Genomic DNA, 16640 nt, shown 5'->3' on the forward strand with positions numbered 1-16640 from the left:
GCGTGCATGGTTTCCCAGCATGACGCTGTCCGGGGACATTTGTACGCAAAGACCAATGTGGTAGCAGGATGACCATGCAGTGAAGGTGACGGTGCATTTTCAATTCAGGATAAATGTGTATCTACTGCTATGGAAGCCACAAAGGTTGCCCGTGCGACGCAGACCCGGCGCAGCGCTTATCTCCCGATCGATCTTGTAGTTGGCAGGCGCTCCTGGACGGTGGGAACATGCTGTCAGACGGACAAAAGCCTGCATTAGAAGTAGCTACCTTGGCCTCTGGTCTTGTGAAGCTCACCGTTCACCGGAAAGGCGATCCTGTCTGACGATCCGTCCTGCCCGTAATGCTCGACACCTTGGCGTCGGGGGTGGTTCGTTCGCACGGCGAACCTGTGACAGGTTAGCCAGGCCAATGATGATGGAATCCGATGTATCCAATACTTCCTTTCGTCTGCTGGTTTTGAGCCGACATTCTTCATCTACTCCTCGGTCCCAAGCTTGCCAATATCTGCTACGTTGACCGAAGATATCCTCGCGACTGCATCATGCGCAAGCTTCAGGTACCATAAGTAGGCATGTCCCTTCTTCCTATTGAACTTTGGTAGACTTGCCGATGATTTCCAGGGCTTCGGTGATCTCCTCGGGGGGCCAGCTTGAAATGAGCTTCAGACTACCGGTCCCATTACCATTTGGAGTGATGATGTTGACAAATGATTTTGTGTGTTCGATGTTCTGAATATTGAACAATGGAAGGAAAGGCTGATCAAGTTTGGCAAAACGAGAACCCTTTACGCCCAGAATATGGTCATTATTTTCAATCTCCAAAATCCGAAGCCTGGGGTACGTTCCACGACACGCGATCGAGGCCATGAACCACTCCAATATAAGTCAGGGCCAGGAAACTGTTTCAGAATCTCGTGAGATCCTGCTGAAATTTCACCGTGGAATCCAGAAGCCATGCTCAAATTTTAAGATATGGGTTCTCATGCCGCGCATGGTTGCGCAACTACACTATTAGTATTGTTGAACTTGCCTGCCTCAATTTGGATCGAGCCATTCTCATTCTTCCCAGGTTGGTGAATACCCCATGGGTTGGGCTCCGCACAACCCAGTCATCCTGATATACGTTACCAGCGTTGCAACTCAAAATATGCGTACCTAGGTGGCGTGCAGGTGCAACCAGCTGACCGGAGAATCACGGCCCAAGCCGTATCCACGGACTCCGACCACAATATTCCTACTCCCCAGAGATGGTAACCCTCTCCCCGTAATCAATCTCTGCTCCCGGCGTATGGGTTTTACACGTACCGACTTTTCTTTCAACGGTAGACCATGCGCGATCGCATTGTCAACCGGGTCGCAGCCACCATTTGACAGAAGCCGAAGCACCCCAACAACGAATTTGACGGAACCCTTCAGCACCTATATACTGAAGACTCAAATTTCTGCATCATTCAAGGCTTACTTCCGTCGTGAAAACAGGTTCGTGTGGTCCAGGCGGTAACGTGAGCACTGTTCACAATCAGAACTAAGATTCCTTTCATCCGGATCCCAAGACCTTCCAATCTATTTTCGCCGGATTGGCCTTTTCGTGTTTATCATTTCTCAGACACATCGAAGTAACGTTCGTGGAGAAGCCTGCATCCCGGACATCAGATGTTGACACCGATTGGCGCCCGAAGGCCACTTGGGTTGGCTTTTGAGCCTGTCGTTGCTTTTAACCGGCCGTCCATATTGGAGATGTCACGTCCACTTTCCACAATGGGCCCTTTTGACAGGTGCCATTGAGCTTGGTTCGGCTGCCAAGGTACAACCAACGAGTTATGTCTCGTAAAAGGAGTACCAGTCAGGATAGTCAAGAGGCTGAATATATTATATTAACGGAGAAGGACTCACCGTTGAGTGTCGATCATGGCTACGAACTGCCGGAACTATGAGCCTGGTCCTTGCATTTTACGAAAGTAATATTGCTCGAGATGCTATAACTGCTACTGCGGACAGCAGACTCGACCAACAAAGACTCCCACGTCCTCATAGCCGATCGTTCGCATCCGGTATTCGTTCTGTTCGTCCCACCTCCCGCAGCTCTTGAGAGAAAATCGATATTCTTTCTCACAGCTAAATCGACACAAACATCATCGACCATGAAGACTTTCAGCCTTGCAGTCACCGCGCTGCTGGCCGGCCAGTCGGCCGTGGCGCAGAACATGTTGCGGTTCGCCTGCTCACAGCTCGTGGTTGAGCGTACCGACCCGCTGGTCAACCCAGGGATGGTCTTCACCCCTCACCTTCACCAGATCGTCGGTGGCAATGGGTTTAACGTTACCATGGATCCCAACAACGACCCGGCCACGCTGTCGACCTGCACTAGCTGCAGCTTCGTCCAGGACAAGAGCAACTACTGGACATCCGTCCTGTTCTTCAAGGCAAAGAACGGAAGCTACCACCGCGTGCCTCAGACTGGCAACGGCGGACCGCAGGGCAAGCTCATCAACAACGGTGGTCTGGATGTTTACTATATCCCCAGTGGAAAGACAACAGCTTTCAAGAAGGTATGTGCTCGGCCCAAGCAACTACTAGTCAAAGGAATGCGTGACTGAGCTAGAACCACAGGGTTTCCGTATGCTCGCTGGCAACGCGGCCAACACGAACGTGAACTCAGTTAGCAAAGGCAACATCTGCCATCGGTGCTGGACCTCGCCGAACGAGGACCAATTTGTCGGCGGCGCGCCATGCACTGGCTCTGATACCGTCGAGGTCCCCAGTGGATCGAACTGTCAGATGATCCGACAAACCATCATCTTCCCAGCGTAGGTCCACAAAACCTCTTCACGGCATTCTTCGAAAACTTTATAGCGTCATACTCCCAACTGTTAGATCCTTGATGAGCTGATGAATTGCCTTCTTAGATGCTGGGACGGTAAAAACCTCGACAGCCCGAATCACCAGGACCACGTGGCCTACAGCGGCTCCGGAGCAAGCGGCGGCGGATCTTGCCCGTCCACACACCCAGTCAAGCTTCCGCAGATCATGTACGAACTCATGTGGAACGTCACTATGTTCCAGAAGGACCGTAGCATCTGGCCCACGGACGGCTCCAACCCGTTTGTGTACAGTATGGGCATCGGGTGAGTGGTACATTTGTTTTGTCTATGTGTTGGGTGCCACACAATAATTGAAGTTACAAGTGGGCCGTGATATGGATTCCAAGATTGATCGCTAATGGACTCCTCTTTAGTGGCGCTGCTGCCCACGGTGACTACGTCTTCGGGTGGGAGGGCAACACACTCCAGAAGGCCATGGACAGTGGCTGCAACCTCAACCGGGACTGCCCTGCGGCTGGCATCACTGCCCAGCCTGCTGATAAGTACAATGCCTGCACCAAGCAGCAACAGGCCAAGGAGCCAGTTGATGGATGTAAGTCTGCCCCGACCCGCTACGGGGATCCCATTTGTCCGCGTTCATATGCTGATCATTGTTCTATCACAGGGCTGCCTGCTCTTCCTATGGGTGGCATGATGGCTAAGCGTTGATTTCCGGCCTTTTTCTTTCACTTTGGGCACAGCAACTCGAGGCCGGCTGGATATTGTTGGGCACGGTCTGTGTGCCCGTAGGCCTGACCGAAGTGAAGGCGTTTTCGCTTCTTGTCTTTATTTCAAATCAGTCTCTCGCTCAGAACCCATAGTGTATTAGACGACCGGGTCCATCTTTTCGAAGGATATACCTAGGTAGTGAATAAAGCGGTCACCAGCCCACCAGGCTGGATTAATTTGCTGCCCCAGCTACCCCCTTTTGTTCCATGGATCAGTGCAAAAAGTGTGATTTCCCCCACGGGTATGCACTCCCAAGCTGTTCGGTGTACTGTAGTCAATATCATGTTGTTTGTATGGGATGGTGGAATTGTTTCAACAAAATGCCCAGGGATGATGACGCGATGCACGACCTTATCGACAGGCCGGTTGAGCAATCAGAGCTTCAGAGTGACAACCTCAGGCTGGTCCGCGGATGTGGGATAGTAAATCTCGAAAATTCTAGAAGGTTTTGCTACAAATCAATTATCCATTTGAACTCGTATCTCATGATATTTCCCTTGAGAAACGGCCCAACTGACCTAGTGGAGGTCGGGGGGGGGGGGACACAAGTACTGAGCCGGGCCGGCCGGGGCTCCTGACCTTCTTATCTCCCGGCTCCGATGTTGCACCGCTACGGCCCGCTCGATTGTGGGATTGGCGTCCTGTAGCGAGTCGGCAATCCTGACTAAGGCCTGTGCCGAGGGGAGTCAACCAACACCCCGTGGCTTTCTGCCCAACAGCCCCAATAATCCGCCCTGCTCAGCTGCGCATCCACTCATTCACCGTTAAGAAGAGTGGCCTCCCAGTTGCAAAGCCATACTGCATGAACACCTTGCTGGGCCTGTACTTTAAGTCACACCGACCCGAAAGAAGCCAGAGGACAGCCTTCTCCCGCGAACGCAGCCAGCAGCACTGGAACTTCGGTGGCACAGATTAAGCGACGTCAATAACGCAGAACCATGGCTTCCAATGACGTCCTGCTCGTGATATCAGCTTCCGGCCGCGATGAGCAATGGGAAAGAGACCTATTCCAGAGAATCCCGGGACAATTGCAGGTCCGATGGGAGAACATCCGCAACTCCGACGGCTCGATCAAGAAGCTTGAGGACGTGGATCGCAGCATCTTCGAGGATGTAACGATCTTGTTCACTTACGAACCTGTCCCGGTAGAATGGATTCCAAAGGTCCGATTTGTTCAGTTGAGCAGTGCTGGATCAGATCTCTGGGCAAAACATCCCAAGTTCTTGGATAGTGGCGTCAAATTTGCAATAACTACTGGATCTGCCGCGTGAGTCGAATTCCTTGAGAAGCTGGCAGGATGATATCGGGCGGAATTTCAAGCTGCTGACGTACTGGCCGGGATTGTAGCCCACAGATTGCAGAATGGGTTATCGGGGCTTGGATCAAGTCCCAGCATTTCTTCTCCGAGTACGAACAATTTCAAAAAGAATGCAGCTGGCAGCCCAGCCTTGCCAGACAAATCGAAGACTCAGTGGGCCTTCGTGTGTAAGTACACAATGACCTAAGCCTTTGTTCAAAAGCTACAGAACAGCGACTAAAGTTTTCCGAAGAGGCATTCTGGGTTACGGTGCTATAGGCCGTCAAGTCGGCAGTCTGTGTCGAGCTCTGGGCATGGAAGTTTACGCATTCACAGCCAATGAGCGGCCGACCGCCGAGTCTCGCAGACACCGTGGCTTCAACATTCCCGGTTTGGGTGACGAGAAAGGCGAGGTTCCGTCGAAGTGGTTCCATGGGAAGAGCAAGGAGGCAGTGAACGACTTCCTCTCCCAAGGCTTTGATCTCCTCCTCATATCCCTGCCACTGACCAAGCTCAGCGCGAAGCTCATCGGCGCAGAACAATTTCAGATCCTGAGCAAAAGAAGGACCTTCGTGGTGAACGTCGCGCGCGGGGCAATCTTGGACCAAGACGCGCTGATCCAGGCTCTCGAGGTGGGCTCGATCAGGGGTGCTGCGTTGGATGTCACTGACCCTGAGCCGCTGCCTGCTGAGCATCCGCTGTGGAAGGCCAAGAATTGTATGATCACGCCCCATATCAGTTGGCTGTCAACGCACCAACTCGCGCGAATCAAAGGGATCCTGGCGGACAATCTGGTTCGGCTGTACAATGATGAGAAACTGATGAATGAGCTGAGTTTCGAGTCGAGAACACATCATGAGTGATAGAGCTGGTTCATGGTATATTTCATGCATGAGGATATAAAATGCAGGTAGTTGTTAGTCAAAAGCTCCAAGCTTCAAGAAGTCCACGCCAATGAAGCGCTTATTCATCAGATAGCACATAGCCCTCAGTTCCCTCATCGCTTTGTTCAACGTGGATATCATCCCATTCCACCCCATCCATAGCTCTCACATACAGAGGCTGGATCCGCCTTTGCTTTTCCACAAACTGCTTCTTCGCCTCGGGCAGCTTGTCAACAACCTCCTGTGGCGGCCCAATAGGCACGCCATAACACGCAACACCACACGTCTTGCAGAACGGTGCCTCGTTGAATTTCCGCCCAAAGGCGTACGTGGTCGTGTTTTCCTTGCCGACGAGCGTCACCTGATCTCGATCTGGATAGATGGTAATGGCTGCTCTTCTTCGGCATATACTGCAGTTGTCCTCCTTGACTTCAACCGCGACCAGTGGTGGTGTTCTGACTGAGAATGCCACGTTGCCGCATGCGCACGTGCCGGTGTAAATTTTGACACCGTCACCTTCCAGCTCTTCTGAACGTAGACTCTTTTCCAGAGCTTCTGGGAGTACGACTGGGTCTTCAGCTACGGCTGAGGCGGTCCTATGTAAAGCACGCTATTAGTAAATGAGGACGGGCACGCCGGGGCACGTTTTGAGACGGGACGTACTGTGCTCCCTGAGTCATCAAGTCAAAAGGGTTCACGTCAAGAATGGTTCGAAGCTGGAGGATCTGGTCAGCTCAAGATCAGTGGTAACTGGATACCGTACTCATAGTGAGAAAGGCCGAGGTGGTCTCACATTGATGCCGGGCTGGCCCTCCAGTGGCCCGGCTTTGTGTGTTCCGTACAGGCCTGTGCCACAGTAATTGCAGAACTAAGGTGAAATGTTAGACTCCATATCCTGTGAGATTTAGGTGTGATGTGGCAGTCTACAAACCTCATGGCTCAGCGCCTCGGTCTCAAACCCAGCTAGAGTGTCCTCGTCGCCTTTGGTATATTTGATGTCTCCAGCCTCTGGAAACCCCCACAGGTAACCAGACTTGCGGCAAAGACGACAATTGCAACTTATCGCATTCTCGATCTTTGGTAGTTTGACTTCGAATCTGTTCCTCCCACAATGGCAGCTGCCCTTCCATACAGTGGGCGACCCGGGGTTTGCTCCCGCGCGGGACAGGCTGAGACCCGTTTCCTGGCGGGTGATAGGCATGGTTGGATGGTTTTCCTTCGTCAGTATGTACTTCTCGCGAGCACATGTGAGGTTCCAAAACTAAGAATTTTAGAGACCAGCGCTTGCATGAACAGTCAGTAGTCTGGGGGAAAGAGAGTCAACTATGAATGTTGCAGTGCACATTAGGTGGGTTCCAAGGTTGCGGCGCAGCCAGGAAAGCCACCCCACCCAGGCTGCCGCAAACCGAAACGCGCAGCAATCCTTCCGTGTGGCTTGGGATGACCAACATAATCAGCCAACACGGATGCCCGGCCAGTCTAAAGATGGTTCCTATCGCGTTAGTGCGATCCCACGCAGAGCTTACCTGCAGCACGCAGCGTTGCAGGCTAGGATGGAATGGGAAGGACGTTGTTCCCGGTGGCTTGGGTCCGGACACAGGCAATACACAATCTACCTAGGTAATAAGACGAAATTCACCGTGCGCTAATCACAACATACTAGGATGGCATGCCCATTCCCGGCCAGGACCTGGCGTACTCTCTTATGAGCACTCGATTGTAAATCAAGTTGGTCTTCAGTGTAATAAGTCAGCCCCGTCACTATGGCTGGCTCGGTTTTCGTGGACTTGTTGGCTCGGTTTTCGTGGACTTGTTGACAAGAGGGTTTCCAAGTTCGAAAGTATCTATTTAGCGTCCTGGCACATGATCCAAATTATGGAGCCCAAAAGAATTCTGATTACGTCTACGGCTGCACATCTGCAGCTTGTCTTCCGCCTACCCGCAACAATGTTCATTTCTAGCTTTGTTCCCTCCGAGGCGTGAAGTTCAGTTTCGTCCAAGGCCTCGGAATCCGTGCCACTCGCCATGAAATCCACCTGGGCGCTTCGGGCTGGACTAGGGTGAAGTCATAGTTGAGCAGGAGTTGCGCCACAACGACCTTCATGAAGGCTGTGGCATAATATCTCCCTGGGCTACAGATTCAGGTTGTATTAGCTGGGACTTCTCTCTTCATTTACCAGAAACAACGGGAATGTGAAATTGGGACAAAAAAGGGTCGGATGAAAATAAGCGATTAGCGACGACTCACCATGCCATACGCCCTGTTCCCCACATCAGCCACGTGTGGTCGACATCTGTGAGCTTCGAAGACTTGGGCTGGTGGGCTCCCGGGTCTGAAGCCGACCTTGCCAGCCCTCGATTATCGCCGATTGTGGAGAGTAGCGCTGGATCAACGAATCGAAATCCTGAGAAGGAATTCGGGGATGGGTAGAACTCGGAGCTGGTGTTGATGGCCCCTGAAGGCGCACATGCCCAGTCTCCAACGGCCAGATGTGTGCCATCGCCAAGCGCGAAGGGCTGCAGGGCACATCGGCGAACGCTCACTGTCTCGTGGTCAGCATTCATGGCTCCTTCAGAATGAAAAGCGCTCCAAGGATGACTTACTGGACTCCACCGGAGTGATTCGAGCTGACTCCTTGATGAAACTGTCCAGCAGCGGTAGGCCAAGACCGGTTCGTTCGAACTCTGCATAAGATTCTCTGAGCTCATTTCGAAGCGGTTCTATGTATTTAGGGTGGAGACAAAGGTCGTGAATGACGTAGACGATGGTCTGAAATGTGCCAGCGAGAATTTGTTAGCCGATCGAGGTTTAAGCAGAGGTGCCGGTGACAAAAGCGTTGAGATCCACTTGCCGTTGAGAGGATGTGAACACTTCCAAACCAAATAGCCATAAGTTCGTAGATGACACGATTTGCTGACCAGGGGTGCTGCTTTGGTGCGGTCTCAATTATCCACTGGATGCAGTCGGCCTGATGTGGACAGACAAATGTCAGCTTAGATCAACTTGGTAGTTTCGTTTAAGTGAGTATTGCCGCCTAATGAGATGAGAATCATTGGCAGATCTATGACTTACTCGTTTCGGAAAGGTATGTCCAAGTTTCTTCAATTCACTTTCTCTGATTCTTTGCTCCGTTGCAGGAATCAAGCTCGTGAAGAAAGTCTTGTGAGAGCTCAGACAGCGGCTCAGAGCACCCCCAACATATGGCGCAAGAAACTTTGGCAGCAATTTGACGATTTCGGCATTAATAAGTGTTTCTTCCACGTATCCAAGAGCTGATTTCATGAACTTCTCATCTTTGACTGCGGAACAAGGAGTGTTAGCCAGATAAGGCGCAAAGAGTCATTCAGAAGGATTTAATGTACTTACTCAGGTCTTCTCCAAAAAGAGATCTTGCGTTCAAGAGCACTACCAGGTTCATCATCACTGGGTATAGAGAAGCTACCACTGTGCCGTCATCTGCATATATACAGTCAACAAACGTACTTGTCGCATATCCAATGTTATTTGAGTACCTCAGTACATATTTGTTCAAAGTGGAGACCAACCGTTCACTAGTTGCTGATCTGATAGGACTTGCGCCCATCTCGTACGAGTGAGTACGCCAAGATCGGGAAGTAGTTGAGGAAGATTGTTCGTCAGCAGAGTTCGCAGAGTTCGCACGAAGCCAACGCCTTCGACCCCGCGCCGGTCAAACCAGTTGAAACCGTTCATCGTATAAAGCGGTTGAAGCATCTATGGTCAAATATCAGAAGCCTATCATGAGAAGGACATGAATAAGAGTAAGACGAACATGTTTGGCAGCACCATTTAGGGACAGTATGGAGTCAGGAGCATTATCCAGCTCCTTGATTTGTTCCTTAGAAGACACGAAGACCATTCGTGCATCAGGAGCGAGAACCTCGAAAGAACCGCCGTTTGACTATTTACCTGAAGGTGAGTTGGAGCCATTAAGATTCAAAGACATGAATGGGTCTGACCTTTTGAAATCCTTGTTGGATGATATCGGGTCCTCTAAAAAGGTATGTCCAGGCTCGGAGGCGTTTCGCAACATGCTGGAGTGCACTTGTGATAACATTCTGTTTCTGGCTGAGGTTAGGGAGTTGGGCAAGGCAAGGACAGTTTTCTGTGTGACTTACGGAATATTTTGTGATGCTGATGGCTTCGCCAAGAAAGAAGAGGCAAAACACAAGAACAATAGTTGTCGAGAACGTCAAGTCCTTAGTCGACTCCTTCGTCAGCGACGACACCCTGAGAGCGGACAAAGTCGTATTCAGCATTGTGTTTCTCAGTCCGAGTTCCATTGCGATGCTAAGTGATTCAATTGTTTTCAAAAAAACAATTCGGAAATGATCAGGATTTCGGAAAGTCTTTGTTGAGGACTGGACTGTGGGCCTGGATATAAGCAGCTCGACATGGCGCCCGACGCGTATGTTTCCATTTTGGGTTCACTCAGCATGCTCTGTAGAAACGCCATACACTGTGACCAACGGCCAACCCCCGATGGATATCTTGGATTTTCCGATCCTTCTCAGCTTTGAATACTCGTTTTAGAAAGGGAGCTAGCGTTATCGAGTGGACTCGTTGTGAAGCAGGCAACCAGTGGAGCCTTGATTTGTTGGCTGGTATCCACCCGTCCATACGCACTCAAGTGCTACTTGCACCGTGCTGTTACAAACTTCGCAATCCATACAGTCCTCGGACGTTTGACCTTTTCAGGTCAAGCCCAACCTGGTGCGGGCTGGTTCCTCGGCACTAGAAAGTGATGTATGTGTGGCGACTGACCGTCTGGCAGGATTCAAATGTTGGTTACCTAGGTGGGCAGGTGGCTCCTTTGACGCCCGGGCAGTGCCACAGCCTTACACTGCCGATCACATATTCAAGCATGCAAGTCACCGATTCTTCCGTACTAGTTGAGGCGTATTTTCCGGCCATGAGCCCCCACTGCTAAGCCCCCACCCAACTTGCTGAATTCATCTGAATCCTTCCACATGCCTGGACAGGTGGTGGCCAGTGTGAGCTCCTAAAATACTGTCCCATCACAATGTTAAGAGCTCTGATTTTCGAGAGAAAAAAAAAGATATTTAAAGGTACCAGCCCGAAAGGGATTAGCAAGGCTCGCTGTTTGCTCCTGAATTTGGAGAGCAACGAAGCAGAGCACCTGGGCAACGATGCACCCGTGGTTGGGGTCTTACGCATTTGGTCGGCATAGCTTTCAATACCTAGGTACCTAGGTAGGTAGTCTCATCAATATTCGCGCGTCTAACTGCATTAAAAACATCCCGGGATCTTTTCTGGAGCTTCATAATCGCCAGCAATCGATGCTAGGCTCATGTGGCAATGTCTGTCCCGTCTTCGGATAATACCAACCATGCAGTAGTATTCTGGTCCGGATATCCATTGACATTGCAGAACTATCTGACCGCCTGTCTAAAGACTAGACGGCATACAAGAATGTGTTGTGAGTTTAAAACCAGCTTCATACTTTAGCCCCCTCGCCCAGCTCAAGTCCTTGATCGGGTGCTCCGCCTGCAGGGCCCCAGACAGACCTCTCCTTCAGCCACTCCATCCTGCCGGTGCTGTCCAGTTTGGCAAACATGAAGCTCTCAAAGTCAGTAGCGGTCCCATCAACCTTGATCGTTCCAGTCATGCGCGCCGCGAGCATATCGCCGTCGCGGAGAAACTCAGTGCTGGCAGTTGTAATAGACGTGTTAGCATATCAGCTTAGACATGATATTTAGTATCATGTAGTGGTCAACATACACAAGAGGCTCATATTCGCTGATCTTTCCTCGCCACTCCTCAATACCCTTAAGATACACGTCATAAGACAGACGCTGCCCGTTCATGAGGTGGTAGAAAGTGGGCGTGGACAGGGCCTCAGCGTATGCCTTTGCCTCGGCAGGTGGCCCAGTAAGGCTCCACTTCATAGCCCGCTGGAAGCCCTCAATGGTGGACGTGTACTCAGACATGTTTGCTGCTTCAAATAATAAAAGCTTGGGCAAGTAAGGAGCCTTGTGCGGGTTTGTTTAACTGCAGAAATTGGAGCGAGAAGAGAAGATGATGGTTCCTCTGGCTGCACAGACTTCGCGAGAATGGCTCTTGAGAACAGTTATAAATGGGACGTAACCTGCGTAACCAGGCCGTGGGCTCATGGCGCCAACAGTGGAAGCTAATGCACGCAGCGGTTCAAGTTCGGAATGCCCCAGCGACAAAAGCGGGTCGGCCCAGTAAATCTTTGAACCAACAACTGCATCGGCGGCACTGTCAGTGGGCTGTCATGGCACCGAGGTAGATCGTTGCCGTTTTCCTTCCCAAGCTGAAAGGCTGAGCAGCCTGTTGGTGCATCTGTGTTTCCTCACCCACTTATTAGCCCCCACCAAACAATCGAGCGTAGATGCAGGTGAGATCGGCCCGCGCCCACCCATAATTGCCGGCGTGTATACCGTCTTAGGCAGTATCTTGGCTGCATCGACGCATGTCTCATCCCACGATCCCACGGCTGCTGCCTCACGTGCAACCTGAGTTGATCATATTGATTACACAACACGACCGGTGAGGCTCCAAGCTGTTGATGGATCCATATGGAACCCGGAGTCACACACTTCCAGATGGAGATCTTCGCCTCATTACCTAGGTACCAAGTATCAATTGATGGTCCATCTGCCAAGAACCAGTCCACGGCCTGCTCAAAAGCCTCTTCCCCAGTGGCTTGTCTAGGGGGGGTGGGAACCGCCAGGTCTCAGAACAAAAAGCCAACGCATCGCTAGGTAGGGTATGCTTGGAACTAATTATAACAACAACTTACAGGTTGGTTGGAGCAGATGCCGATCTCAAATCCTCCGCCCACCCCAAGAGGCCCCACCCCATACAGTTTCTCACACTGCCTCAGATAATTCACACAAAGGTGTGCCTCATGCAGGACCCGAAAAGGTGACATGCGGTAGGACTCAACACAACCCAACCATCTGGCCTGCAGCTCGATTGTGGGGGGTTTGGGAAAAAATGCTGTCTAGATCTATCCCCCGGTCTCCACCCTTTCCTTATCTTTTTGCGTAACAGAAGGATGGCAAGAGGAGGGGCTTGGGGGCGAGATGGTCGATTGATGATGCTGATTCACGGCTCATACCGTACAAGGGAACATACATAGGTACAGTCTGTACCAGTTGGGTTCCTCCCCGTGCTCTCTTCTGCCGAATGCCATAAGTGATTTGAAGTTGACCCAGCTCTCACTTGTCGCATTTCATTTTGTTCTCCCTCATTGCACTTATTAGTAAGACTGATGTGGCATTCTTAGTTCTACTTAGGTACTATCTTGCTTTGCGAATCATCTAAACGCCGCTGCCGTTCGTCATGTCCGTCGATCTCTGTCAAGTGCCGGCTGGGCCGCCCCCAGAAGGGACCACGAGCAATTTTGATAATCCGACCACGCTGGTTCCCGTCACCATGAGCCTGACTGGTATCACCGTCTTCATCGCAATTATCGTTACTCTTGCAAGGCTCCACACCAACTTTCGAAAGTTGACCTTGGCAGATTGTTAGTTAGTCCAAATTCTTTTTTTGGCCAGATTGTCACAGATATCTATCCTTAGATCCCACTGTAGCAACTAACACGCGCGCCCACGGGGTATATACAGACTTCGCGTTGGTCGCTCTTATTATGTCAATAGGCGTCTTGGGAGTTGAGGCATCTCGTAAGTTCTTACTATTTGACTTCACTGTTAAAGAAAGGCTCTGCACAAGAAAGCAGAGAATCCGAGACGGAATAAACTGTTCCTGGAGTAGCTGACGGAGCATCTGATTTGCCTAGATCTCAGAACCTTACGCCATATCTGGGACACACCAGCGTGTTATTTCGATGCCTCCTTCGCACAAGTAAGTGCTCCTCTTAAAAGCTTGCATCTTCTCAGTTTCGGTCTCTTGATCGAGCCGGGGATGATTGCCATGGCGCGGATTTTACCGCGAATGAACACAGCTAACCAAAAGAAACAGGGGGTCTATTTCCCCGCCATCCTCTTCCAGCTTGGGGCGTTCTTCGCTAAAGCTTCCATCTTCTTGTTATTTTCGCAAATTTTCACGATACATCGGTCGATGCGAATCGCCATCTGGGTTGGCCACACGATGAACTTCTTGATCTATTGGTCCGGTGTCGCCGTTGCGACTTACTATGAGACTCCTCATGTGGGCGAGACTTGGCTAGACACCCTTGACGGCCGTACACTCATCGCGTTACCGTGGTGGCAAGCACAGTCTGCGCTCATCGTGGCATTGGACCTCTATATTTTTATATTGCCGCTCCCCACCGTTATGAGGCTCCAGTTGCCCCTTCAAAAACGTATCTCTGTTATAGCAGTCTTTTCAGTGGCACTCATGTGGGTTGACATGTTCTCATTCCCATCTGACATTCAAATGTTGTCTTTACATTTTGGCTTTCTAACATTTCAAATTTGCAGAGGAATTGCAGCGAGCATTGCTTCACTGGTGCAAAGAGTTGAAGTCGCCCACTCCAACGACCAAACCTGGATTTCAGCCCTACTTTCTTTGTGCAGGTGAGTCTATAGGTCAAAGACGTGCCGGCTGGCGAACAATATTAGTCGCTGCACTGGTGTCGCCTGATAACCACACTGTCCTGTGTACCACTCTACTGACGCACACAATATATAGCTCTTTGGAGCTCAATTCTGCCATCATTGTCAGCTCCGCGCCTGCCTTTTCCAGCTTCGCACGAACGCACCTGCTCGAGATGTCGGTCATCAAATCGTTGCTCTCGAGCCTATCGAGTATCTCCAGCAGGACCAGGAACACAGAGAGCAACATGTCTTCGGACTTCAAGGCTAACAAGATGGCACGTGAAGATGACAGCGACGCGCAGCCTCCACCAAATCACCAGTACTATGAGCTTAATGAAACCTATGGGATTCATAGCGGGGCTTCAGCTGACCAGAATGGGAAGACATGGGTTTCGTCACCGCCGCGCTTGCCGGAGGAAAGTGGCATCGTGCGCACTATGGCTTTTGAGCAGACTGTCAAATCCTCCATGGTGTAGATTTCATGATGGTGTTCAGGATCCTCGGGCTTCCTGGCGCATAAACTTAGGTAGTGGCTCGGAGTTGGCCTAGGACTGTGTTGTCAGACTACGGGGCTCTCCTGCATCCTTCTTAATGTATACGTTCAGCATCCTCACTGGTTTGCTTCCCATTCATCCTCAAAATTGTCGATTTGGGGATCACAGATCTTTCATTGGTACCATTCTAGCACGCAAACACAAAATTCTTTATGCAGAAATAGACGTTGGGTCTTTGAGCGTTGACCAATGTATGAAGACGCCGTGTGTGGTTTCGGACGTATCCAGAATAGGAAAGAAACCAGCCAGCTATACCACAGAAAGGAACTCGGCACCAGAGTCTCACGATGTCAGGCGGAGCCATCCCAGTCACATGATTCATCATCAAGATGAGTCGACGTAAGGCCTCGCGATGTTTTCGCTAGCATGTATGTCTTGATTAATGCCTATGAGCTTTAATGCGCATATGGTCCTCCCATAGATGCTGGTCGTTTAGTGCTCAGCTCTCCCTATCCGCAAACAGCCGAAAACACCAACATTCTAGGCCGCTTGAGTCTGAATCGAGTAGACAGTCTTGCAGCCAATCTTGTTGCAGGAATCCGGGTTCTCACAGGGGAAGCTGACGGTCGCAGTGGCTAGCACATCGCATCCAGCCGATTTGGTGAGATACGATGTGGTCGTGCAGTCCGGGACCAAGCAGCTCTTGCAGTACGTTGCAGTGCTGGTCAAGGTAGGACAGCTGGGCTTTGAGGTGGGGCAAGTCTGGCCGGGCTTGGTAGTGGTGACAGTGTAGCTCTCTGTCTTGGTGATGGTCGTTTCAGGGCCCTTTCCTGTCACTGTGGCCGTGACGGTCTGGGTAGGACCGGGCTTGACTGAGGTCACGGTGTAGCTCTCAGTCTTTGTGACTGTTGCACCGGGACCAGTGACGGTCTTTGTCACCTCCTCTGTCTCCGTCTTAATCACTGTGATGGTGGTCGTCTTGGTTGTGCCGTACCTTGGTCAAATGTCAGTTGGGAATGTCCATTGTCATTGAACGAGAAGCGTCACCTACGAGATCGTTGCAATGGAGGTCACAGTCTTAGTGATATCGGAGCATGTCGTTGCTGAAGTGGGTGCATCCCCAGGTATCGCTTCCCTGTTGACATTGAGCGCAAAAGCGCCACTGCTTCAAATGTTACTTGTCAGTATTTGTCTACCGGGATATGATGGATATGCTCATGACGGAAGCGTTCACTCACATGGCAAGGGAGCCAAGGAATGCGAGAGATTTCATTTGCATTCTACCCAAGTCAGAAAATTCTTCAAGAACTTCAGGTCTTCTTGACAGGCAAGAGTCAAGGCTATGCTACATGACATATCGGATGGTCCGGATTGGGGCTGGGGAAGCAGATAATTTATACAGATGGTCTTCCACCGCATAACACACATGGCTGTCAAACCCAATACAACCTTGAGGATCATCATGCAGCTCTGAGCAGGTTCACCGCCAGCGACACAAGCGTCTAGGCACTATCCTGCATCTTGATTCACGGAAGGCCGTCCTCGACGTACGAATTGGCCGTGGCGTTACTATCTCTTCACTTCCCCTCCTCGCGAGCACACCATCCAGTTGCATTAACTTTCGACCCTCCGTCCGGCGCAAGAGTCGTATATTGCTGTTGCAATGAGGCTATCGTAGCTGCAGCTGGGTCCTTGGCGGCCTGATCTAGCCCCCTCCGACCCCAGGTCGTTCGCGGCTGAATTGATCTACACTATTAAGCTTAAATGCAGGCTTAATTTGCAGCAGCCCAAAAATACCTCTCGGAAC

General features: G+C 51.0%; 3 protein-coding genes across 3 annotated transcripts; 2 read left to right on the top strand and 1 right to left on the bottom strand.

Moving 5' to 3' along the window:
- Positions 1-2141: 2141 nt before the first annotated feature.
- Positions 2142-3530, top strand: KVR01_008157 (uncharacterized protein; the record flags this gene model as incomplete). The annotated part of the gene is made up of 5 exons (XM_044790334.1): positions 2142-2549; positions 2611-2807; positions 2907-3125; positions 3236-3414; positions 3487-3530. 5 exons carry the CDS (start codon positions 2142-2144, stop codon positions 3528-3530), a joined length of 1047 nt encoding a protein of 348 aa, XP_044643135.1.
- A 998-nt stretch (positions 3531-4528) lies between these two features.
- Positions 4529-5750, top strand: KVR01_007904 (uncharacterized protein; the record flags this gene model as incomplete). Its single annotated transcript, XM_044789681.1, has 3 exons — positions 4529-4857; positions 4938-5075; positions 5141-5750. 3 exons carry the CDS (start codon positions 4529-4531, stop codon positions 5748-5750), a joined length of 1077 nt encoding a protein of 358 aa, XP_044642882.1.
- A 100-nt stretch (positions 5751-5850) lies between these two features.
- On the bottom strand, positions 5851-16112 carry KVR01_007715 (uncharacterized protein; the record flags this gene model as incomplete). The annotated part of the gene is made up of 9 exons (XM_044791402.1): positions 5851-6367; positions 6435-6487; positions 6565-6639; positions 6703-6868; positions 7298-7319; positions 7485-7542; positions 15458-15827; positions 15885-15995; positions 16072-16112. 9 exons carry the CDS (start codon positions 16110-16112, stop codon positions 5851-5853), a joined length of 1413 nt encoding a protein of 470 aa, XP_044642693.1.
- Between the last annotated feature and the right edge of the window lie 528 nt (positions 16113-16640).

This window comes from Diaporthe batatas, assembly GCF_019321695.1.
Source record: "Diaporthe batatas strain CRI 302-4 chromosome Unknown Contig00009, whole genome shotgun sequence".
Classification (NCBI taxonomy): domain Eukaryota; kingdom Fungi; phylum Ascomycota; class Sordariomycetes; order Diaporthales; family Diaporthaceae; genus Diaporthe; species Diaporthe batatas.